The sequence below is a fragment of the Miscanthus floridulus genome, chromosome 6 (assembly GCF_019320115.1).
Source record: "Miscanthus floridulus cultivar M001 chromosome 6, ASM1932011v1, whole genome shotgun sequence".
NCBI lineage: Eukaryota > Viridiplantae > Streptophyta > Magnoliopsida > Poales > Poaceae > Miscanthus > Miscanthus floridulus.
Window position 1 is genome coordinate 106,541,687 of NC_089585.1, and position 10,446 is coordinate 106,552,132.

The 10,446-nt window shown below is 44.7% G+C and overlaps 1 protein-coding gene across 1 annotated transcript; it reads right to left on the minus strand.

Annotated features, from left to right (window-relative positions):
• Positions 1–5,142: 5,142 nt before the first annotated feature.
• Positions 5,143–5,882, minus strand: LOC136460978 (uncharacterized). The gene is made up of 2 exons (XM_066460477.1): positions 5,870–5,882; positions 5,143–5,735 (listed from the first exon to the last, which is right to left on the minus strand). Exons 1-2 carry the CDS (start codon positions 5,880–5,882, stop codon positions 5,143–5,145), a joined length of 606 nt encoding a protein of 201 aa, XP_066316574.1.
• Between the last annotated feature and the right edge of the window lie 4,564 nt (positions 5,883–10,446).

A 10,446-nucleotide genomic window follows, 5' to 3' on the forward strand; every position in this document is an offset into this window, starting at 1 on the left:
ACTTGTCGTTCATCTAGCAGGAACATGGATAAAGGTAAGAGCGTCATCATCAACGTGGACAAGGGTAAGAGTGTCGTCAACGAAGGAGCTCCGCCACTTCCCTCTGATCGTTTCGATGGTCGTGACCCGCCACTTCCCTCTGATGGTTTCGATGGTCGTGTCCCCTTGTCAGCGCTTCCGTTGGCTAATTTGCATGCCAATGTCCCCGTGCCACCACTTCCCTCCTGTACTTTGGATGCCCATGTCCCCCTGCCGCCGCTTCCGTTGGCTAATTTTCATGCCCATGTCCCCGTGCCACCACTTCCCTCCGGTTCTTTAGATGGCCATGTCCCCGTGCCCCCACTCCCGTTCGCTGCTTTGCAGCCCCCCGTGCCGCAGGTATTATTTTATTTAGTTGTTTTGGCATGGAGCACGATGGTATTGGGTTATCATGCACAGTCATTCATTGACACTATTTGGTCCATGCTGCTTCTATTTGTGCACTTTGCTTATCATGCGTATGAGTTACAGTATAGTAGCTACTCATTGGGTCCACCTATATATACACACAGATACTCTAGATCCTTATATTTCTGTCCCTTTGTTGTAGGTTCCGGTTGTACTTGATATATCACGCAAGAGCATGTTAAGACAGATTCTTCCCAAGATAGGCGCGATTATTCGCACCGAGGGAGCAGTGAAGTTGGATAACAAGAAAACGCTGGCGTGGCTGAGCATTGAGATTCGCTCCAAAGCTGGCAGCAAGGGCCTGCCAGAAGTTCAGACTTTCGAGAGTGTCCCTTTCACGAGCTTATATGAGGCAGAAGAAAGTGTTGCTGAGCAAGCAATCTGCTATTTTATAGGAAGGATGAATATTTGCATTAATGATCTGACTTATTCTGCTTTCAAGGAAACGTATAAGCAGCTGGACCACTTCATGTCTTGGTCCCAGCTTGTTGAGACTAAGTATGATACGCTGCGCATCCAAACGGACAACCTATTCAAGTCTCGTAAGGAGCTTTTGGACCGCCTTGGATCCATCTGCTCAAGCTATAGTGATATCCTTTCTTCAGCGACTCCTCTTACGTCCATCGGTGCAGAGCCGGTTGCTGGACCAGACCCACGGTATATACAACTTGTTGAACAGCTATTCAGCCTTGTCCTGGAGAACATCCCTACATACATCCCTACTGGGAGCTTTTAAAGGTATGCATGCATGCTCCTTGGTTTGTGTTGCTTCACAAGAATTGTTCTGTCATATTTTAAATGGCTCGCTAACTTACTTTTTCCGCTCCCTGGCAGGGATGCAATCACATGAGGGGCCTCTAGGAAATGTTGGCACTGCACCATGTGCTAGCCTAGCAATCTCCTATGTACTGTCCACCGAACACACCATCCCTAATGACAGCGCATGTGCAACAACCAATTCAAAGGCTTCCTTCCGTCCATCTGGTCGTGTTTTCCCATATATTGTTACCCATGTTAGGCTACTATGTCGTTGTACCGTGGACGCTATTAAGTACCTTTTATGTGTACCTTTTGTTGCTTTGTATGTACCTTTAGGTGTGTGCAGTCTCATGTATGTATTGTTCGATGTTCCTCTGTGCCCTTAGAATAAATACATGTGGTGTGCCTCTGTGGCCGTTGTGTATTTTGTATTGGGTTGAGATCTCTCCCTTCTCCCTCCGGGTTCCTTAGTTTGATAGGTGATCGTAGCATTTTAATTAAGCCAACCAAAGACTGCTTGCTTGTTCTATGGAGGCTCAGAAGCAGCATTCTCTAATTCCAACCAGTTATCTGCTAAAATATTAGATAATAAATACCATTTACTTTTGTTGCAGGATGAAACACAATCAGGACAGTCATAGTTAAAAAATCTTTATGAGGTAATCACTTGGCTTATGTGCCAATAAATACTGCGGCGTAAGAGGTGCATGGCTGAATGACTAACGGGTACATAGTATGGGCACACAGGCAAACCAAAAAAAGGTACACCGAACTAGCATCCAAAACATGTTGTAGAATTCTGAAAACATAATTAAATACTATTTTTAATCTTTCTATTTCCCTAATTGCCCTTCCAGGCACCGACAAACTGGTCTGTCTATTCCCACGCATTTAAAACCACACCCTCTCTATCCCATTCGTCTCCACTTAGAACCACCGCCCTGGCCTCACTCAGCTTTCTTGCACATTGCAGGTGAGCTATGCCCGCAGCAGCCGTGCGAACCAGCGCCATGGCATCAGAAGGGAGGGGATGTCCCCAGCAGCGCCTCAGTGGGCGTCCGGCTAGGGGGTCAGCATCCACTGGTCGTCGGCCACAGAAGGCCATGGGCTGGACGGGCGTGCGACAACGGCGTTGGGGTGGGTGGGCTATGGAGATCCGCATACCACGCACTCGATTGAAGTTGTGGATCGGCAGGTTTCAAAATGCCATTCAGGCAGCCCTAGCCTATGATGCGGCCATGGTCTGCTTATACGGTGAGCGCCTGCCAGGAAGGCGCAAGTTCAACTGCCCGGTCGGCCGGCATCCTGCAATCCCTGACCACGTCCGCATCCACCTCACCATAGCCACCATCAAGGTGATCGCTGCGGACTACGGCCGGAGATGCGCTGCCTTCCTCGCACCGCTTGTGTGCCATCCAATACCAGAAACACTGTCGGCACCGCCTGTCATGGCGACACTGCCGAGCCCTGATGGTGCTGAAGTGTTTGCTGAGGAGTCTGCTTTTTTAGCTGCCTAGGCGATGTCGGCGATGCTGGATACTGATTGTGCCTAGGTATTTTCTCAGGAGTATCTGTTTTAGCTACCTAGAAAATGAATGATTCTTTTCAGTGGGAACATCCCTTGAATCTGTGCTTTACTTTTTTTAAGAAATAGTTCTGTGTTTGCACACCATCGATTCCTGTTGTGTCCAAACAGAATTAGGTGTTTGGGTGTTAGGTCGAATTAATGTATGTGGACACATATTCAAATGCCACAGTTATAATTTGTGCCATACCATAAATGTATTGGTCACTTAGATTAAAAATATACTAAATTATGGACATATAAAAGTTGCGACGTGTGAAATATGAAAGCTTACGGGTTAGAGGTGGCCTTGTTGATATTTGCTGTTTTGAAAAGAAACGATGATGTCATGATCCTTATCGGCAAGAGGAATTCCCTGTGAATGAATGTCTCCTCATCATTTGAACCTAACAATTGAAACCACTCAGGTTTCAGAAACATTCTGCTAGCTGCATTGGTGTGCATTAATTGCAAATTAACGAGCAGAGGTTATGATTGAAGTACAGAATTAATATAGCAAGGACAAAAACCGGATAGCAAGGACAAAAAACGGATAGCATCATACTACAATACAGATAAATTAATATAGCAAATTCAGAACACAGGATAGAGGTTATGATTGAAGTACAGAATTCACCTAACATAATTGATGAAACTTTGTATTTTGTGCGCAAACAAAAAAATGGTAAATGGAGTTTAGGATTATCATGTGGGTTTTGAGCTGGTACATTAGGTTTGATATGGACATATGGTGACACATTGTGCACACTACAGTTTCTATTCTTTCAGCTTAACAGTCGGATGCAGAGGTCAGGACTACATTCAAAATACTGGTTCCTTCATCTAAAAATTGACAGAGCAAAAGGCACCAGAATTTATAAACAACATAGCCTTACCAGGAGTTGCTTGGATCTTGACATTTACTGGTGTGCAACTGGGAGTTGTATTGCCACTACTAGAGTAGTGCACAAGACCGCAGCCAGCAAGCTGTTAAAGGACAAACAGTTGGGATGTGCATAATAGGATTGTAAATTGTGACAAAGTTCTGTATGAATTACCTTTGCAAGGTAATTCTTGTCCAAGAAGACATTGCTAGGCTTAACATCTCCATGGTATAGTGGAGGATCACAATAAAAATGAAGGTACTCCTGTAACCAAACATCATAAAAAGTAAAACATAAATTTGAAATATATTTAGTCATGACAGGGAGTATGGTAAATATTGATTTAGCCTTTCACAAGTTGACAAAATTGTAAGAAACAACTAATAAGTCTTGCTTACTGACGCGCTCTGAAAGGTGTCGGGCTCCCGGGGCACAAATCGTCTGAAAGGTGTCGCGACGCCAAGAAGACACCAATGCTCTAAATTCTCTGGTTGCAGCAAACAGGAGAGACTTTTAATCAACCCTGATTCACAAAGAAATGGTAGTATGCACTTGTATCGTATGCCATATAAACCTCATTAAATTATCCAAGACAGTTGGACATCCAAATAGCAGACATTCGTGAAAGAATTACAATATCACAATTAAAAAAAAAACAGGAAACCCTTACCTTCTTGGCCCTTCTTGACACAGGAAAAACTACATGCATCCAGATGGTTATTTCCTTCCATCTTTTTGAGTTCTTTATTCTTTCTACGGATTAGGAAAAACAGTACTATCATTAGTAGAATTGCCACTCCAGTAACCAAGGCTCCAATTGCTGGGAATAGAACAAGCTTGTAACTGCGATGATGCTTGGGTGGTACTACAGGAACTTGCACCGTAAGTGGACTAGGAGAAATATCTGGCACCGCAAGTCCAGATGGAGCCGGTCCAGAGATGTTCACTGCATTATATATTCAAACATGAGAAGTTTACATCATGGACAAGGTCAAGATACAGACTACTGAACTGAACTACAACAAACAAATACTTTACAGAGAACACACTTTTATACACCTAAGTACCTAACTCGTTAAAGAAGCAAATCAATAGTTATAAGAAATACAACTACAGTTTTGCATAACAAAAGCACATGTAAAGCAATAGTTTTCGTCTTATCAACCAATACATAGATTTTTTTCAGGTGATTTTTTTAAAATATGAAAACAAAGGTTATAAAAAAACAGTATGCTCATGCTTAACAATTACAATAAGAGCTAAATGTAACATTGATACTAATATAGTAATATATGATTATTGTGAATGTTTAGATTAAGATGGACACCTATTGTTGAATATGTATACAGGAAACTATAATGGATAAACTTGCTTCACAGAATTCAGAGGAATCATTTGGTATTATAAGCTTGTCTGAGCTAGAAGAAATATCCACAGCAATCATTTTGTTCTAGCACATGTGATCTCCATGGAGGTTATGAGCTATTCCTAAAGAAAATTCCCCAAAAAAGAAAATCGCGCGGGGACGAGCTCGCCGACGGGGAGGAGCACGTCGGGGAGAGGGAGTGAGAGGATGAGCTCGCCGACGGGGAGGAGCACGCCGGGGAGGTGGTCGCCCGGGAGAGGGAGACAGAGGAGGAGCACGCCGGGGCGGAGGGGAGGCACCGCCGTCCGCCGTAGCTCCGCCGGTGGCAGACCCGTCGGTGGGAGGAGCACGCCGGGGAGGTGGTCGCCCGGGAGAGGGAGACAGAGGAGGAGCACGCCGGGGCGGAGGGGAGGCACCGCCGTCCGCCGTAGCTCCGCCGGTGGCAGACCCGTCGGTGCCGGATCCACCGCGGGGGTGGGGCGCCGCCGTCCGCCGACGCCGGATCCGCCGCGGGGGTGGGGCGCCGCCGTCCGCCGACGCCGGATCCGCCGCGGGGTGGGGCGCCGTCGTCCGCCGATGCCGGATCCGCCGCGGGGGTGGGGCGGGGGGCTGTGCGGAGGTGGGGCGCCGCCTTCCGCCTGCGCGTCGCTGGGAGAGAAAACCGAGAGAGGGCGCGGATTTGGGGCGCAGGAGAGGAAATAGTTTTTTTTTAATACTAGCACATATGTATAAACATCTTGTATTGTATAAAGCAGAAATTAAGGAATATATGCGACCAAGGTATGGAATGCATCTTGACGGCCCACGTGAGGCGGCCCACATGGCAAGTAACCTTGGTGGCCTGGTTACCTGGTGCGTCCATGCACTGCCCACGCGAGTACGGGAGGGAGGAGATTTTCCCAACTTCCCGATCTATCCCTATTCTAATCTCGATCAGAGACGATGGAACACGGGGTCGCCTCACGCCCTCACGCCTGAGAACGCTCGCAAGTAGCAAAGTAGAGGACACAATCGAGGGAGAGGCAAACAGACAAAAAAAATACAATCGAGGGAGAAGCAAACAGATAAAAAAAATGATTGGACCGGAAGAAATTTCCTCGCTTTATTATTAGGTATAGATTAGGTATAGATATAGATGCGTGTTGCAACGTTTAGAAAAAAAATGTTGTTTAACGTAGTAAAAGAACTAATATGTGGAAAAAAAACAAAAACATAAATCACCAGCTTTGCAGTCGGGGCGTGCAGCTGTAGACATCCGAATCGTTTAAGCCTTTCACAAATCTACGGTACTGTATTTGACATTTGTTATTTTATTTATAAGAAAGAGGAAAAAAAGAAAGAAAAGTATATAGAACCACGCACGGGGGAGGTGGAAACGGAAAAAAAAAGAAATCTATACCAGAAAAAATGACTCCGAGTTAGATACAAATTAGATTATTTATTACATACAGAACCACGCAGGGGGTGGTGGAAACGAAATGGAAAGAGAGAATTGAAACAGAAAATTGATATATCATGTAATTGGGCCGAATTAAATTATTTAAATTTTAAAGCCCACGATAAAGTTAGCGCAATAAAAGATTAATCTCGTATTGAAAATTAATAGAAGTTTGACTGAACTTAAATATGCGACTATTGTGATATGTCACGTGATATGAAAATATGACATATGAGTTGTGTAAATAATATGAGTTGTGTAAATATAAGGTTTTTGCATCTCTAAACTAAGTAAGTGAGCTAATAGAAAGAGTGATGCTGGTAGTTAGTCGGAGGCGGACCGAAAAAATGGATGGACGAAAAAAATGGGTGAAAATTTTCTCTCTTTATTATTAGGTATAGATATAGATAGCAGCCGAGAGAAGAGCTGCCTGTGAACCAAAGGCACGGTAGGATAAATTCCTATAGGATTCATTCCATAAGATTCACACAACATGCCACCTTCAATCCTACATTTCCCCTATTCCTATCCTCTATTTCTCATGCCATCCAAAGGGGGCCTTAAAGGTCTATATAGATGTCAGCATAAAAATTCAGACTACACTTAATTGCAATAAACACAACACAGATTGTATTTGTTTAAGTAAGTTATGCATTAATGTTAGGAAACAAAGTTGTTGCAAAATTTAAAATATTACTCGCCTTGTTTGCTTCAAAAAAAATAAATATTAATTTTCTTCTAACGCTGACCTATTCTGAAACAAAAGCACTGTTGTATGACCAATGGTTCAAAATAACTACAGCGATAATAGGGAGTTTATTAAGTAGCATAGCATACACAGTCCTAACAGCACAATGGGAGGGTAAATAAATGGTATATGGGCATCTACACGACAGCCACCACCATGTTGTCACCTCGTTGCCGTCCAAGCCACTAAAGGCATGACCATGAACCACAGAGCCTGTCGCTGCCTCTTTGCCATCCATGCGACAAAGGGTGTACCCATCAAGCATCAAGCATGTTTGTCCCCTATGTAGGGTGACCATCAACGTGACAGGCCCTTAAATGCCTAGACAAAGGTCGGCGCACGCCCATGACTAATGAAGCATGCCCTAGGTGCCCAACAACCACCGCCACATATGTCACCTCACCACCGTCCATCACACTTCACCGGCCTGTTCGGCTGCTCTATAAGCCGGCTTATTTTCAGCCACAGAACAATATTTTTCTCTCACAATAAATCAGCAACTACAGTAAATCAGCGCTTATTTTCAGCAAAAGCGAACAGGTTCCACGATGCCACTCATATCGGTGCAAAAGCCCTCCACAATAAATAACATCCTTAGGTTATGGACCACAAGCCATGTCCTTCTGTCCTTGCCAACCAGGCAACAAAAGGCCTGCCCGTCAAAGCGTTGAGCACGCCTACAAAACATGTCCTCGTGTCCTTGCCAACCAAGCAAAAAAATACGTGCCCATCAAAGCCTTGAGCACGCCTGTCCTATGTAGGGTAACCATGAGTATATAAACACTTAAATGCCTAGGCAATGGTCGCTTCATGCCCATGCCTGGTGGAGCATGCCCCTTAGGACATCCACAATAGTGCTAGCTACATAGGCGAGAGAAAAGATCGAAGATTATTTTATACATTCTTGTAATAGCAGACTTACATGCTTCGCTCTCATCTATTTGTTCGTTACTAGTGATTACTCCCTCTCTTATTTTCCCCCTGCCCGCATCATAGTAGGTAGCCAAATAGCTAGATGTTGGAGACGCCCTTAGGTGCCCAACAACCACTTCCAAAAACGTCACCTCACCACCGCCCATCCTACTTCACAGAGGCACCCACATCGACGAAATAGCCCCCCACATTAAATAAGATCTTTGTGTTACCGCATACAGTGTTATTCCTGTCCCTATAAAAATAAGGTGCCGAAAGATGAATTCCTCAAACTTCGAACCATGCCTTAACTGATCTGCCTTTTCTATCAAGCCCCATTGCTCTTTCCCCCTTTATATGATCTCATAAAATAAACGACTCGCTACAAGTATAAGACGCCCTTCCTCTTGTCCACTGGCGTTAACAAGGTGAGAGGTATAACCATATTTACATAAATCCTACCATTTCATATATGTTCAAAACATGACATCCCCTTCTTTGCCTTGCAGATGGCGGAGGAAGACTGGACCACTAGCTACTGCCTGAACACGGCTGGTTTCCCGAAGCTTCTATATGCAACAATGACCAGGCTAGGTATTATGGACCACCCAGAATACGTTGGCAGGGAATATGAGCAGCATGGCACCAAGCGGTGTGAGGTGAGCGTCTACGTCGGAGCAAGTAAGGATTTTCCTAACACAATACCATGGGTAGTGTCTACCACGGGGTTCCGGTTCAAGGACACTTACCAAGTTGCCGCTCGCAAGGCTTTGAGGTACCTATGCCAAATTTATGAGAGGCAGATATGTCAAACACCAATGAGATTCTTTCCCCCTTTGGTAAGGAGAAGCCCTATATGGGAAGCTCGAATGAGGACCCTCCAAGGGCTTGAATTACAACAAGGTGACCCAACTATGGCGTTCATGTCTAACTATTTGCTTTCCCTAGATAAGCAGTATGATAGGCAGGCTACCAAGCTCAGAAAGTGCATTCGTAGAGCAGAGGGTGCTGAGAAGCAAATCAGAAACCTTGAAGTGCAGCTTGCGGAGGCTAAGGCACAGGCAGCTAGAGCAGAGAGCCAAGAAGCTGCATCAATTGAAGCCCTCAAGCAGGCCGAAGACCGACATACTCAACAGTTGAAGGATTTGTACCTTGTCACTAAGAAGAAAAGAAGGGCCCTCGCTTTGCAAGAGAGGGAGTGCCCCATACTAGAAGGAATCCCAGTTGCACCAGTGGAAAGAATCCAAGCAGCGATTGTGCATGGGCCACCTGTGTCTTCCCCGGCTAAAGCCTCGCAAGCAAATTCTAATAAGGAGTCAGGTGATCAAGGGGTCCTTGCACCCACTCAGCCATTGCCAGGGGATGCTGCCTGCTCTCATGCCATCCTTCCAAAGTGTTCCTCAGGCTGAAGCATGATCTGAGTGGCCACATCGCCTCTCAGGGAATGAATCTAATACGGTCCAAATGTATCCCCTTAAGGGTTATTGTACAAGTAATAAAATGTACCCATAGTGTAGTGCATTTGATGTCCGCCTAATATGTAGTCCAGCGTATTGTAATGCTTTGGCACTATTAGAGTTACCTGTTTGAGCCCCCCACTTCAGTAGTTTTGTGTAGACGTCTTCCACTGTGGAGAATGATGTAATTGGTACTCTTTCCACCTATAGCATAGTCACACCTAATGTTGTGTGTTGAATTTGTGTGTTAATTGTTTGAGTCCAACTCCATCAATCGTTTTTCCAATAAGATGGTACTAATTTATTGCCCTAAAATAGGCATCATTTAGTGCCAACCAACACTCTAAGTTCCTTTACAACTCCATATTTTCCCAACACTTAGTGTACCAAGTAGGTCAGTTTTTTACCAAGATGCTACAAAATGTGTTGCATATCTTTGCTTGCCATGTTTCCTAAGATTTTGCATACCAAACACATCGCCTACAACGAAGCGTTGGCAGCAATGGCCATGCCATATTTTGTTTTCCCCTTTTTGAGGATTTGAACTACAAAATCTCAAAATGTCCTAGTTGCCAACATAAATCGTAGGATTCTTATTGCATGCTTCTTGATTACATGGGCAGCTAGGGCTTCCCATATGGTAACGGGCGCATTACAAGGATATACAGTATTATTGCACCCACTAGAGGAGGGATTAGGAAGGCAAAGATGGTGATGGCGAGTTCTTCTTCATCTAGGCACATGTTGAGCATATCCACTTCTTCCTTCCCGCAGTGTACTCCACCTTCTTGTTGATGTCTTCTTAGGTGCTCTATGGCTTGCAACCCTTACGCTAGGCTTCTTCTTCAATTGTTGGAACTGGTTAAAACTT